This window comes from Lissotriton helveticus, chromosome 5_1 (assembly GCF_964261635.1).
Source record: "Lissotriton helveticus chromosome 5_1, aLisHel1.1, whole genome shotgun sequence".
Taxonomy (NCBI): Eukaryota; Metazoa; Chordata; class Amphibia; order Caudata; family Salamandridae; genus Lissotriton; species Lissotriton helveticus.
This window is the reverse complement of record NC_136065.1, coordinates 1,334,466,987-1,334,482,522: the sequence shown is the minus strand read 5'-3', so window position 1 is coordinate 1,334,482,522 and position 15,536 is coordinate 1,334,466,987. Positions and strand designations below refer to the sequence as shown.

The 15,536-nt window shown below is 46.2% G+C and overlaps 1 protein-coding gene across 1 annotated transcript in view; it reads right to left on the bottom strand.

Annotated features, from left to right (window-relative positions):
- TNNT2 (troponin T2, cardiac type) overlaps positions 1–3,051 on the bottom strand; it is a 136,117-nt gene extending 133,066 nt beyond the window's left edge. Inside the window, exon 1 of the mRNA XM_078641246.1 lies at positions 3,027–3,051. Coding sequence (XP_078497372.1) covers positions 3,027–3,036 — 10 coding nt within the window. The 5' untranslated portion in view covers positions 3,037–3,051. The remainder of the gene's footprint in view (positions 1–3,026) is intronic.
- Positions 3,052–15,536: the final 12,485 nt, after the last annotated feature.

Below are 15,536 nucleotides of genomic sequence, written 5' to 3'. Positions count from 1 at the left end.
TCGGCTTCCCGTCGGCAGTGCAAGGTGGCCGAGAGGGCCTGGCGCTCCCAGTACGATCCGGCGGCCAAACTCGCATACAGGACCGCGATTAAAGCATATCATCGTGATATCTTACACGAGAAAAATGATTATTTGGCTAGGAGGATAGAGGCTGCCTCCAATTCATGTAAGGAGATCTTCACTATTGTGAGGGAGTTCACAGCCCCTCGGTCTAATCTTTGTCAGGATCCCCCCGCTGATTCGTGGGCCTGTGATCTGGCCAAGTTTTTTACTGCTAAGATTAAATTGATTCAGGACTCCTTCCCTGAGAGGTTGTTAGAAGTCTGTCCCAGCCTGGGGGATGGGTCTGTTTCAACGGCAACCCTGGATCCTGTCTTGGCTGTTTTTCCGCCTATTTCTAGTTCTGCGTCATTGGCACTTTTGGCCAATCTTAAATCTGGGTCGCCTTTAGACCCTTGCCCGGCCAAATTCCTGGCGAAAATGGCGGCTGTGGTAAACCCGTTGGCCAACCCACTTATGAACCTCTCTTTGAGTGAGGGGGTGGTCCCGCAGATCTGGAAGCGGGCGATGGTGATCCCCCTCCTTAAAAAACCCGGCTTAGATCCCGAGGCGTTGGCCAATTAAAGGCCCATCTCTCTCCTTCCGGCGCTGGCCAAGATTGTGGAGAAGCATGTGCACAGCGTGCTCTCTGCTTTCTTGGAAACCAATGACCTGTTGCATTCCACTCAATCTGGCTTCCGCCCCAATCTAAGCACCGAGACGGCGCTGTTGGAGGTGTCAGAAGCCATTAAGGAGGCGCTGGATTCAGGCGGCAAAGTCATGCTTGTCATGCTTGATCTGTCGGCGGCCTTTGACACCGTCCCCCACGAGGGGCTCCTCGTCAGACTCCATGACATTGGGCTGAGGGGGACGGTGCTCAGCTGGTTTACATCTTTTTTAGCTGCCCGTCGACAAACGGTCTGGGCCTCTTCTAGCTCTGCTGAGATGCCGCCTTTGGGAGTCGGAGTCCCGCAGGGTTCTGTGTTGAGCCCGACTCTTTTTAACATCTTTATGACTCCCTTGGCGGCACTGGTTGAGTCTTTTGGGGCCCAGATCGTCTCTTATGCCGACGATACCCAGCTCCTCTTTACGAGCGGGAAAGGAGAGGAGTTCGATGGAGAGAGCATTCGGGAGTGTCTTGGGCTGTTTTCAGGTTGTTTCATCTGAACAGCCTCAAATGCAACTCAGATAAGTCTGAGGTTCTGTTTTTTGGCTGTGCCTCGGACCCTGACTGGCAGACATGGTGGCCGATGAATATGTCCCCCCAGCTCATGCGTCCCAGCTGGCAAAAAATCTGGGAGTTAAGATCGATAATGGTCTGACGATGAGATCTCAGATCCTCGGTCTTACGGGCACATGTTTTGGCATCCTCAAGATGCTCCGGAAGTTCCTCCCTCTGCTCTCGGAAGAGCATAGGAGGATTACGGTGCAAGCCTTAATTGGCTCCAGGTTGGACTATTCCAACGTCCTTTATCTGGGTCTTCCGGACTATCTTGTACAGTGCCTGCAGGTGGTGCAGAATTCCGCTGCACGTGCCATCTTTGGCCTTCATAGGCGAGCCAGAGTGTCCGGCCTTCTGCAGTCGCTCCATTGGCTGCCTATCCGGAAGCGGATAATTTTCAAGGCATTGACTCTGGCTCACAAGGCGCTCTTTGGTTCAGGAGCAAAATATCTGCAACGCAGGCTTGGCTTTTATCGCCCGGTCCGTGCTTTGCGTTCTGAATCTTTGTTTCTTGCGAGGGTCCCCCGAGTAAAGAAGGCCCGTATTGGGGGGCGTTCCTTCAGGCTGAAGGCACCACAGCTTTGGAACGCTCTGCCATTGGCTTTACGCTGTTCCTCTAACCAGCTATCCTTCAGGAAAGGCCTTAAAACTTGGCTTTTCACTCTCTAATATGTTTTTCCCTGCTGTTTGTTTTTTCTGTCTGTGTTATGTTTTTATCGTATGAGCTGCCTAATAAAAGCGCCGGGACACTCCAAAGGAGTAGCCGTGCGCTATAGAAATCAAAATTAACATAACATAACATAACACTTGGCACCACTAATGTTTAGGCGCCTTTTTGAGTTCCATTGTTCGCTCCTTCCTCAACCCAAAGGGCCCCTCCACAAAAAGGGGGGTGCCCCCCAAGGCTGCCCCCCTACATTCCTGACCCTCCCTCTGGTTACTGGGATGGACTCCATCTGCTTCCCTTTATGTCTGAGATCAGCCCCTGTGCTTGGTGCCCATTGCGGGCTACTGTGGCAGTCTGTCTTGCCATCTGCTACACTGGTCCTCTCTCCTCTCTACCCCTCCTTTGCCTTTCTGGGCTTACAGATGCTAATCTCATCCGCCCCACTGCTCCTGGGGGTTAGCTGTGTTGTTTTCCTTGCCCCATGCTCTTCCGCTTCTTAGGGGGAAGAACCCAAAACCACTAGAACAGCAGTCAAACCCGCTGATGTCACTCTGTGTAGCCTCCCCTCCCTTTCTTGTGCACCCCAAAGATGATGCTATACGGTGCGCGCCTTTCTCTCTCCCAATACCCCCAACACGCCCCACAATGGGCTTCAAGAGTACTTTCCGCCCCTTCCTCTGGGTCCCGCCTTTACACCACACTTCTTTCTAAGCATTAAGAGAGAGTATACATGATTCTCAAGAGGAGAGCGAGAAAACAAATTAACAGGGAGTCAGTGAATGAGAAAGTGAATCAGCCGAGTGGCCCGGCACTTGTTCAGAAATCCTAACTACTCTGGCCAAATTGTGCATTTTACACCTAAATTCGCAGTGAATGTACTCATACAGCCCTCAATCCAGCCTTCTCTCTGTCATCCCTTCTTTCTCTCATCCATCCTTCCTTCATCCACCCTTCATTCCTTCATTGTCCACCAATCCTATCAATCCCATCCTCCATTCATCCTTCCTTCTGCCCATCCACCCCTCCATCTATTCATCCTTCTGCCCATCCACCCCTCCATCTATTCATCCTTACTTCTCTTCATCCATCTATCCTTACTTGGATCCATCCGCCTGCACTTCTTTCCACCCATAAACCTCCTAAATCCGCTTAAGTTTGACTCCAGATATCAGTCTTTCAGGGGATGTTGCATCCGGATATCATTTGGTACCTACTACAGTCTCCAAACTGGAGATCCATTACTAATCCGAACCGTGGACTGGGTCTTCTACCCATTATCGTTCATCAGCACAAAAGAGTAAGTGGTAAGCGTTTGAACAGGCAAAGTGCGCATGTGCCGAGATGCTTGATGAATGTGAGCCCCTCAACGGTGCATAACTGGCCATGCTGCTAGGTGACAACAGCGCTCTGCAGAAAATACAAGGAATGTGGGTCTTCTGCTTTAACACCTTGACTGTCATACTGATGGACACATAATCATGTCATAAAAAGCCATGCCCATGATTCCCCCATGACGTATATATACACATAACGTGCAAATACGTCACAGAGGAATACTGCCACGAAACAGGAAAGTGCCCGGCTAATTTTGCACAAGGTCTAAACAAACATTGACAACGGGTTGTACAAACACCCTAGCTGCCAAGAGATGAATAGCGAGGGTTCATGGGTCCTGCCTTCAAGACATATATGTAGGGTATGCAAGGGATGCGAGGACCTGTAACCATACAAGGATTAGGGGGTCCTGCTCGCTGCCCCCACCCCCCTCCATATCTCTTCAGGCCGTCCATCGTGCGTTTAGGCTCTCCGTGACTCCTGTTTCGTCTCAGGGTCTGTGTCGCCTAGACGTACCACAGAACATCGGCTCTTTCCTTTCCCTGCGATAATAATTATTTTAAAGAGTTTCGGGTGCACAAAGACAGCACTTGGCTCCCTTGGCCTTGCTCTTTAAATCCCCTGCATAACTCTCCTTAAAAGGAGCGCGGCTCCTGCAGGGCCCGCGTGCCACTGATAAGCCGGGTCTCTGAGGGCAATCAGTGCAGCGCCTCCTTATCTGCCCAAGAATGAGTGACCTGGGACGGAAGATATGTGGCCAGGAGCTGTGGCGTTGCACGAGCTGGTCAGGGCCTAGGGCGGGGGAGAGCACGTGCTTACTGACGCAGCCACCAACATGGCTCCGTCCTGCTCTGCTTATGTAAGCACCAACGTCCATCTGCAGTATTAGCATGAAGCGGCTATGTAATAGATGTCAGCAAATCTAATCTATATTAAATCACATCACCTGTCATTTACACGTCCGCAAAGCTGAAAACCCGAGTATAAGGCCCTATATAAAAAGGATATTGGTTTAGTTGTATTTAAGTATATAATGTGAGCCCAGCAACAGGAGTAAAAGTACGCTGTGCATCTGCCCCAGAACTGAGAAATAGAAATTTGAAAATGTATAATTTGGCAGCATGGTTGAACCTAAGCAGTATAGACAGGCGATGCTCACATGGGAGTAAAGTGCTCAAATTAGAACCGGAGGACCTGGGTTAAAAAAACAGCCACAGCAGCAAAAAAAAGGCCAACACTTTTATTGTTCCCAAAATGATTTCCTAAAGATGGAATTATGTGAAATGTAGCATAATGGTGTTGCTTAATTACATACGCAATTGTGTATTGCTTCCCTCCCCCAGCTATAATTTGTTGGGGTTGTGTTATTAAATACCATTGCATAGATATAGCTAACAAGCTAAAAACATAGATGTCGCCAAACATCCCTTGCCAGGGCAGTGCCAACTTCTGTCGGTGTTCAGCACTTAGTGCTCCTCGTCATCCAGAGCTATAGCTGTTTACTCCCCCAACCAGAGTCATCCACAGCACATGCCAGGGTACATCCGAAATTGGGACACCTTGGCCCTGATTCGGAATTTCAAGAGAATTCTGATCCCTGCGCAACAGGACTTTGATAAGTGATTGGAGTCCATGCTCTATTGTAAACACAGAGGCACTGCAAGTTTACCCTGACAGAGTTCAAGTGACATTTTCGGGTATGTATTGGGGAAATGCCTGGAAAAAAAGGCAAAACCTGTACTTTAGTGCGTTTAATACTGACTTTGCATGTTATGCTTCATTTCCAAGTTAAAACCAAGAAATTGGAGGAGAAACCCTCTTCATGTAAATACCTAACCCCAGGGTAATGACAATCACTGGGTATAGTAAATGAAGTCTATATTCTAACCCACTCACCACTCATAATCAAAGATTATTTAGGCCCTCTCACTCACTGAATCTTAGACTCGCTCGATCAGTGATTGATTCATTTACTCATAAACTCACTACCTCAGAGGCTCATTCACTCATTCATTGGCTTCCACTCATTCACTCACTTATTGACTCACTCAGTCGCTGAGAGAGAAAATAAAATATCTTAAAGGTGGGGGGCGGGGGTCCCAGAAGCGGGTCTTGATACAATTAACAAGAACTGTGCAAATTCATCCCCAGGAATAAAGAAATGAATATAATTCATAAGTAGCACTTTAAATAGGCAAGTACTGAAAGGGAGATAACCAGTACTTCTTAAATAAACAGGCACTCTGGGATAGTGAGTACACGCACTTCTATATTTCCAAGTAAAACTCTGTCCATACAACAGGGCTGAAATGAAGAAAAGGAGGTACATATGATCAATGTTTCAAAGTTTCAATATGTTCCCAGGAAGTTTGAACGCATTGTCATGCTGTCTAACAAGGTCCTGTTTGTGGACTGCCAAAGGAAGCAAAGACTTTAAATAGGTGCTGCTGGACTTCCATGAAATGCCTACATGAAATCAAACTGCTCTCAATCTCACAATTTAATTCTAATCTGCAAATGCATTCGCTTTATCGTAAATAAACCAATATAAATCACAGAGTAATGAAACTCGACAAAGAAAGGCGTTTAATAGTCCGGAAGAAGCAAATGTGCTGTGCAGAGAAGACAGGTCCTGGTGTACAATTCCCAGTCACAAAACACCTATCTGCAATTTGCGCACCGACAGCTGTGCGATTGCAATTGCAATTTAACCTGTAAACAAGTCAATTGCATCGCACATTGTACATTCCCAGGGGATGGCAAAACGACCTGCCAAATAACTATGGATGAGGTAGACTGCAGGCTGGGATTGACTGCTAATGCAGGGGTGAAGGCGTGCAAGGGACAGCAGTCCTCCATCCCTGCTAATGCAGTCCCAAACAGCAAGCATGATATGTTAAAAGCAATCACATGTCCATTAAAGATAGTGATTTTTTTTGGGGGGGGGGGGGGGATTTTTCATATATGGGAAGGCACTGGGTGAAGCAGGCAGGGTAACTTCCAGCGGCGTCTTCATGATTACCAAAAGGGAAGATGTTCGTGAAGGACTGCTCGCCATTTGTGAATCAGATGCCACCCCCTTTCCTGTGTGGGCATCTGATCAAAGAGTAATTGAGGTCAAACACATTTATGCATTCCCCTCTGAATACCCAACCAGTGGGGGATACCCCTTGCACGCTCCCTTCTATTTGAGATTTAGAGAGGGTCATGAATCCCTTTTTATGAGTCTGCAAGCCTTTTCTGCCTTATAAAAGGTATTTTCGTAAATAGTAAAAAGGTGTTTTGTCGACACAAATCATGTGATTGTGCGATCACAGTCAAGGCGATCACAAAACACTTGTGTACACAGCCCCAAACTCCAAAGTGCCTGTGCGTGTCATTATCAAGCTGTTGTAGAGGACATGGACAGGTCCTCGAAAGGTGAATCCGTCTGAAGTAGAGGTGCAATCCTTGGACGTCTCTTGAGATGGGCCCTTAAGGCTGCCTTGGTGATCACACTGAAATTCCCTTTGCCCAACAAGCGCAATGAGATTCAACATCTAATTGCAAATTTTAGCGTCCTGAGAATGCAGAGATTGGAGTCTGTGCAGAGTGGCCATGTAGGAAACATAGGGAGTATAATTTGACCACGATCCCTGCCTCCCCCGGGAGCCCCGTGGCTCAGCTCTTACCTGCACTGCAATCAAGGTGTGCGGACCTCCGGAGAGCCTGATGCCAACGCAAGTCTCCACTGTGCTAAAGAGGCTTTAACACCGCCTGCTCCGCCCAGCTGAGCATCCAAGCAGCGGGATTGGAGGTAGGCGGGAGAGCAGCGTCGTGGGCGGGGCCGGATCCGGACGACTCTTGAAGGGACCTAAAGACTGATGTACAGTAAGTAGGTTGTTTCTGTTTTTGGACCGGGGCAATCAATAGCCACATTAACACAGCCCTTAGAAGTGCACGCTGCTTGTCCCATCGTGGTGGCTATTTTAAACTTTGAGACAACCCAGGCAGTAAAGTGGTTGGTGCGACAGAGATAAGGGGAAGCCAGATTGCACTCAGCTCTGCATCCTAAACTGGGCAGAACTTAGAGGGTCGGTGATGCTGTGCGCATCTACAAATCGAGCCCCCAGGGTGCCCTGAGGATGTGGCTCCCTTGCCTCGCAGCCCATCCTCTGCATTGCACACCCTCTGCCTCCCAGTTGTGTGTCCGTAGAGCACTCGTTGTACCTCTGAAAGGAAGGAGCTTCCAGGTGCACTGCGTGTGCGAAAGTACACCTTAAAAACACTCTTATTCGGTTGAGTTCATTTTGATATTTTTTCGAAATTGCCGCACAGACCTAAAACCCTTCATTGTGTCAGTTTAAAAAACCATCTTTCCCGACTGTGATGCTGCAACTGCACAACTTTTGTTGGGTCTCACAAAGTCAGGAGTGGAGCACCGAACTAATGTTCAGTGCTGTATGAGCTGGGAGATCCTATTGCTCAATATTAATTGCCACTTTGTTTTAAACGTAACTTTTTAATTACGACTATAACCAGTTGTAGTCTGGTACTTAGTCTCATTGGTGCAATGATTCTCCTACAACTACCAAGACGCATCTCTTTCTAAAGATAATCTCAGGAAACAGTTTTCCAGTAGAATGCATGCAAGAGATTTATCAAATGTATATGTCCCTGTAGTGCATGCTAGTGGGATGAACATATACCGTTTATATTTCGAAGGTGTATAAAGTTACTAGTTGGCAGGATTCGTCGTACTTCAACATCCAAGGCCTATACCAGCGCGTTACATGAGTCTGCGGATGGGACAAAGTGCCAGGAATTAGGGATGACTAAGACATTACAGCCATATGTGAAGTAGTCACGGTACATTGGGGCAGATTTATGATGACTGGCGCATCCCCAGAGATGCGCCAGTCATCCTGCGCCGCTGCTCCGCCACCCATGGTGCGCCGCATTTACAATGCGGCGCACCATGGGGCAAAAACGGCACAGATGCGTGACGCATCTGTGCCGAAAAGGTGGCGCATTGCTGGAGCTGCGTCGCAAGCGCGACGCAGCTCCAGCAAGGCTCGGGGGTGCCCCATCTCCACAATGCTGCGTCAAGACCTACGCCTGCTTCAAGCAGGCGCAGGCTTTTGACGCAGCATTGTCCTGAAAGTGACTGAGTGAAATCTTATAGATTTCACTCAGCCACTTTTGCGAGGCGCACCTGCCCCGGAACGCCCACCCTGCGCCGGAACGCCTCCTGATGGCGCAGGGCTTTACAACGTGACGCATCTCCTAGATGCGTCACGTTGTAAATAGGGCGCATTGTTTGCGCCGCCGTTGCGTCAAATAAAGGGACGCACCGGCGGCGCATGGCCTTCATAAATCTGCCCTTTGATTTTTAGGTTTCACCTGCAGAGCGCTTGCGCTGTGTTTGTGAAATCACTTGTATTTAATATATCGTAAAAAGGGGCTCGTATCAGTTCCCACTTTCAAATTACTGTGTTCAATCAATCAATCAATCAATGACACTTGTATAGCGCGCTACATACCCGTAGGGTCTCAAGGCGCTGGGGGGGGGGGGGGGGGGTTCCTTTTTTTGGGGGGGGGGATTCATTTTTGTGTGGGACTTTTTAAAAAAAAAACTTCCCGTGGCTGCACGCATTTACAATACTTCTACCAAAGCTGTTCACACTGTGTAAGCCGCATTCACTGTCAAGATAAGATCTCTTGCCACAGAGAAGGCAGACGGGTTCTAACAGTATGCCGGAATGCTTGATTTTTATTACTTAGTTGTGCAAAGCAGATGCTTTAGCCTTCGAATGTTTGTGCCATTTCCTTTTTAAGTTTGAAAAATACTTTTATTAACCATAAGATAACATGCAGTAAAGTAATACAAGACAACAATATGAAGGTAGGGGAAAAATAAAAATAAGGAAAGAGGCAAACATTGCATAAAAATTACTGTCTGCTTATTTGCTCAGCAAAGTTATCCAAATAAATGACAAACAATAAGTACTATGAAAAAAACAAATTCTCAGATTCAGGAAGTCAGGGAGGTTTTAAAAATTCCTGGATGTTACGTGGAGGAGCGAATGTTGTTGGTAGAATAGCTAAGAAATTGAGTAACAGGTGTCCATAAGTATTTTAGTTTTAAAACAAGAGATAAGGGGTGCATATATGTGATGTCCAGTCTGTGATTGTGACAAACTGCATACCACCATGGTCTAGGTGATAATTGTGTAGAATCTTTCCAACTGCAAGTTACTTGCTGGAAAACAAGCGCCAATAACATGTCAAGAATCCGCTTATTAAATGAAGCAATGGGCCAGATGCCATCACCACTTCCCAAAAATACATTAGAAATAGAATTGGGAACAGTTCTCTGTGAAAATAAGTTAATCTGATGCGAAACTTGACACCAAATGTAGAAACATGAGGGCAAGTGAAAAGTAAGAGTTTCAAGTCAGCTTGTTGTGCAGAGCAAGAGCAACAAGTGTCAGGGATGTCTTGATTGACCTTGCCAAGGTGTCTGATGTCATAAAGAGTTATTGTATATAAAAAAAGTGTTTGCATTGGCTGCACAGGAAGATTTTTGAATCTTGAGCCAGATTCGTTTCCACATAGAAATGGATACATTTATAGGCAGGTCATTCTCTCAAGCAAGTTCAGTCTTAGATTTAGATCTTGTGTTGGAGGCCACTGATAAATGAGAGTAAATAGTGGAGGGCCTTAGAGTGAGTAGGTAGAAGAGTAGCTAATGGCGAAGGTGAAGGAATATTAGAGGAGGGAATGGATTTGAAATGATTGTAAGCTTGAGAAATAACATTTTGTAAAAGAAGAAATTTAGTACGAAAAGTGGATGGACGGCAGAAAAGCTTCTGAACATGTGTAAAAGGGAGAAGTGAGCCTTTATTAAACAATTGATGAACCCAGATCAGTCCCTTAGATCTCCAGGAAAGTCAATAGATAGAATGATTCTTACTTGAATATATTGGATATGCCAAATAGTAGAGTTGAGGAATGAGGAAAGATCTTTGGGGGAATAGGGACGGATAGAAGTTAATCATTTACATGTGTTTTTAATATTAGGAGTAGAAGATTTTTGAGGTTTTCACATGAAATGTAAGTATTCTACAAATGAATAAAGAGACAAAAATGGCAATTACAAATCTACCCACAGTGGAGTAAACAACGAGGAAGGATAAATCCAATGGGAGGATTGTCTCAATAATTTTTTTGAATGATATTTAGGGAAATCGGGACAATCCACTCCACCTTCAAATTTAGGTCGCTGTAGCTTGGTTAATGACATACACGGTTATTTATTATGCCAAAGAAGTACAGATAAATTTGAATGCATTTTCCTATAAAAATTTAAGAGTAACGTGTAATGGTATATTAGAAAGGGTAAAAAGTATGATAGGAACTAACATCATCTTAATGGTGTCAAGACGACCCCACCAATCAATATAAGTAGAGAGGGTGCGATTTGCTGGTTAGGGAGGACATTTTCTGAATGTAAGTATCCATATTGATAGAGATGGACGAGGAGAGGAATTAAAGACCAAAGTGTTTTAGCTGTTTGGATTACAATTTAAAATTAGATGAGGAGGAATCTTGCTTAATGTGAATTTGTTATGGGGCAAAATCTCACAATTATCAATGTTCAATTTATAACCAGAGACAAAGGAAAAGGAAGTAACTTCCAGTGCAAGCGCAGGAAGTGAAGATTGAGAGATAAATAAGAAGATGTAATCAGCATACGCAGCTAACTTAATTTTTTGAGAATAATGAATGAAGCTGTGTACGTGAGCATTCTGACGAATCTGAGACAAAAATGGTTCTAATGCCAAATTGAAAAGGAATGGAGAGGGGAGCAACCCTGATGAACTCCTCTGCGTAGAGAAAAATAAGATAATATCAACCCGGTAACATAAATGGCTTCTTAGGAAAAGTATAAAGGAGAAATTAAAGACACCATTTTTGAGCCATAACCAAACCAGGCTAAAGTACAAAATAAATAAGACCAAATGACGCAATCAAAAGCCTTCTCAGCATTCAAAGCAATGGCTGCCATAGAATCAGACAACCCTGTGGACCTAGAAATAATGTAAAAAATAAGCGGGTCATGTCCGAAAGATACCTACCCTTTACAAAACCAGATTGGTCTTTTCCTAGAAAATCAGGAAGAAACGATTCGAGCCAGAGAGCTAATGCTTTAGAGAAAATCTTATAATCCAGGTTAACTAAAGATATAGGTTGATAATCTTTGCAAAATTGCAGATATTTTCCTTCATTCGGAATGAAGCATATATAAGCATCTGAAAATGAACTAGATGAGGCAGCAGAGTTAACAAAAGCCTGATTTAACAAACAAAGTTTGGGACGAAGCAATTTGGAAATATGTTAGACTTGGCATCTTTGGCGTCTTTTCCCCTGACGTTTTGCCTCTACCTCCTGTATTTTTGATGCTGTGCTAGATTTAGTTTTTGCTGGCTTAGATGCTTTGGGAACTTTGCCACTGCTGATCAGTGTCAAAACGCAAGTATTTCCTATGTAAATGTTATTGTGATTGGTTCTCCCTGATTGACATATTTGATTTACTAGTTAGTCCCTAGTAGAGTGCACTGAGTGTGCCAGGGCTGGTAAATTAAATATTGCTAGTGGGCCTGCAGCACTGAATGTGCCACCCACACGAATAGTCCTGAAACGGTAACTCAGACTTGCCACCGCAGTGTCGGTGCGCAGTTATTAACTGCCATGTCGACTTGGCAATTGCACCCAATTGCCAGGCCCTAACCTTCCCTTATTCCTACATGTCAGTCACCCCTAAGGTAGGTTCAAGGTACCCCTGTGCAGCCGCGGTCTGCAGTAGGAGTTCCTGCAGGGCGGTGATGTGGGCAGGGGGAGGGGCAGGGTGGGGGGTAGTAATGTATGTATTACGGAGTTTAACAGGTAAGTAAATATATAAATAAATAAAACGAATTTCTGGTTTCAAAATGATCCCAACTTCGGGGGAAAACATGGCGGCAGCTAGCTAGGCTGCCGCAGTGCTCCGGACCGAGCTCCCGTTAAGATTTGCCCCGCTGCATTATTGATTGTAATTTTGGAGGGGTGAGCTAGCGGAACCACAGCGGATTACAGCCATATCAGTTTCTGCTCCCTTTTTGCCCCCTTTGAAGAAAACACCTACAGTTACTTTTAGAGTCTTGGTGGGATGCGGGGCTGCATCCCTTTGTCGGAGGAGTCTGGCCGGGCAGTCCGCTCTCTATGCGTATGCGGCGTATGCGGCTGTGCTGAGGATAGAGAAGGAGACAGACGGGATCGCTGGTTTCACATTGTTTGTCCCGGGGGCTTAGACGCTCAGACCTGTATACATAAGCTGCTTGGGGATTTTCCCAGCGTTTTCTCCCTTCGGGAGGCTCCTGAATTCCCCACTGAATCTACCTCGCAGAAGTCCCCGCCAAAACCGCCAAGGCCATGGCTACGGCTCTGGTCTGCCGCGCTGGAGCTGAGGGGGGGAAGAAAGCTGCGGAGCCCGGGGCAGCCTTTCCGTGGTGCATCTTTTGCGTCTTTTGCAGCAAATTCACGCAGCGCTCTGGGCAAAGCAACTCCTAAGGAAGCTCAGAAACAGCCTTTGTCACCAGCATCAGCAGCTGATACAGTGGAGGGGTTAACAGCTTTGGAAGGCGGTAAGGTTATTGTTTCTGTTAACGAACCTCCCACTGTGTTGACATCAGGGCCACCAGGGGCTGCTGTTTACCATAGCACATTTGAGGGGTTGTTACCTACCCCCAACAAGAACTACGGTAAGCGGGGCCGAAAAAAGAAAGTTGCCTCGTTGGAGGGTAAGTCTGTAGAGTCTGGTGAGTCTGGTGTGGCTGTTGATTCTAGCTCTGAGGTGCAGACTAGAAAGAAATCCTCTTCCTATCTAAACACAGAGGTAAAGTCCAGAGGCACCAAACACAAGGCGAAGTCTAAGGCCAAATGCCCTAAAACTGTATTATCTACAGGGTGAAAAATTACTCCATCGCTCCGCTCCTATTTTAAAGTGGTTCCTCAAATATTGCACCTGTCGGAAGATCATACTATGGCATCAGTCTTGGTTTCTCCTTCCCCCACCCTTGAGATATCATCTCCCCTACCAGTGGTTCTTACTGGGGCTGAAGAAGGGGTAATAACATCTGTCGCTCATACTTCTGCTCACGGAGGAGAGGAAGGTGCTCAGCTTCCGCAAGGGAATGGAGCAGACCAGGAAGAGGAAATGGGGCTACAGCTTCCACCGGGCATAGAAACTCAGAGCCCGCCGGAGCCAGGCCTCTCACAGAATCAGACCCTGCTTGTAGGGCCGGCTTCTGGAACTCCCTTAGTGGTCCTATCAGGGATGGAAGTTGGTGCCACAGGAGGAGAATGGGGTGATGTGGAGACTGTCAGTGGGCAGCAAGAGGATTGTCCCGTCCAAGTTGACTCTGAGGCGGAGGCCTGTATTACTGCAGCTTCCCTACTGGGAATGTTTTCTGCCCTTACAATGGAGATAAGAAAGGGTTTTGCTGAGTCTTCAGCGAACCAAGCTGAAATAAGACAATACTGCAAATCTCTGGATAATAAGATAGACGGGCTTACCATAAGAACAGGTGTCCTGGAAGAGACAGCATCAGTACTTAGGACACATCTGGATCAGGCGAAACTTGATATTCAGAAGCTTTCCAGGGAAGAACAAGCGCTCAGTGAAAGGATGGAGTCGCTGGAAAACAACGCGAGGTGGGGGAATATTCGCATCCTCAATGTTCCAGAAGGGTCAGAGGGCTCAGACATAAAACAGTATATCACCGTTTTGTTGAAGGAGACCCTACGCTTAGAGCATCCAATTGAAGAACTGGCAATGGATATCCAAAGAGTTCATAGAGATCCCTTCAGGCGAAATCCCCAGAGAACTAAGCCGCGTAAAATTCTAGTCAACTTCCACACCTATGTGTTGTAAGAGCATATTCTTAATCTGGCACTCAAACAAAAATCATTGGCCGGAAAGGGTTTTACTTTCCTAATTAGATCCGATCTCTCCAGAGTAACCTTGGAGAAACAATGGGGATTTGGGAGGCGCTTGGATGCTTTTAGGTGCTTAGGTGCAACAGCCCAGCTTACGTTTCCGGCTGCCCTGAAAATTAAGCATAATAATAAGATGTTCAACATCAGATCGGTTTTACTTTCCTAATTAGATCCGATCTCTCCAGAGTAACCTTGGAGAAACAATGGGAATTTGGGAGGCGCATGGATGCTTTTAGGTGCTTAGGTGCAACAGCCCAGCTTACGTTTCCGGCTGCCCTGAAAATTAAGCATAATAATAAGATGTTCAACATCAGATCGGTGCACGCAGCCGCTGAACTACTAATGGAGCTAGGCAATAAGAGTAAAGAGTAAAGAGAGCAGGCAGTATAGGTAGCTGACTAAGATATGCTTAACATTTCTCAGCCAATTTGATACTAGTGTCGCTTCCTTGTGCCTTTGTTAAATATTCTTGCTCTTTCTTTATCCTTCCTCCTTTTTTTTAAACTGCTGTGTTAATTACCTTTAAGGCACAAGGCAATTTCTTCTTCCCTCTATTTCTCCCTACTTTTTCCCCTCGGGGAAGTCTCGGGTGCATCTCTGCGGGAGCTCGCGGAGGGGCGCAATCTACTGGACTTTGTTCCGGTTAGATATCGCAAGGGTTTTCCAAGGGGTGGGAGCGGGGTGGGTGGGGGGGCACTTGGTTGGTGGTGGGAGGTGGCAAAAATTTAAAAATGTCCTCATTAAGCAAAGACGTGTTAAAGGGGATGGTAACAGGCAGCTTTTTGGTAAAGATTTTGGGCAGCAATTGGCACTCATAGTTTCACCCTCTCTTTTTTTTTAATCTTTTAATAAGGTATGGGTAGCATAAAATATTTCTCCTGGAACGTTAATGGCCTCCGTACCAAACCTAGAGCGAACAGAATTATGCAATATCTCCGCAACCTGGATGCGCAGGTCATTATACTTCAGGAGACCCATCTAATTCATTCGGAAATGCTTGCCCTTATAAAGAAAAACAGGTGGATTGACTTCGCAGTATCTACTAGCCAAAAAACAAACATCAGAGGGGTTTCAGTTATTTTTAAAAAAGGGGCCAAAGCTAGGCTGGTATCACAGCTGGTGGACCCAGGTGGCAGATGGGCCATCGCATCAGTGGTTATAGCTGGATCACAAATCACAGTTCTGGTATATTATGGACCGAACCAGGATGACCCGTCTACTCTGGAGTCCATTTTTTCACATCTGCTTTCCTTT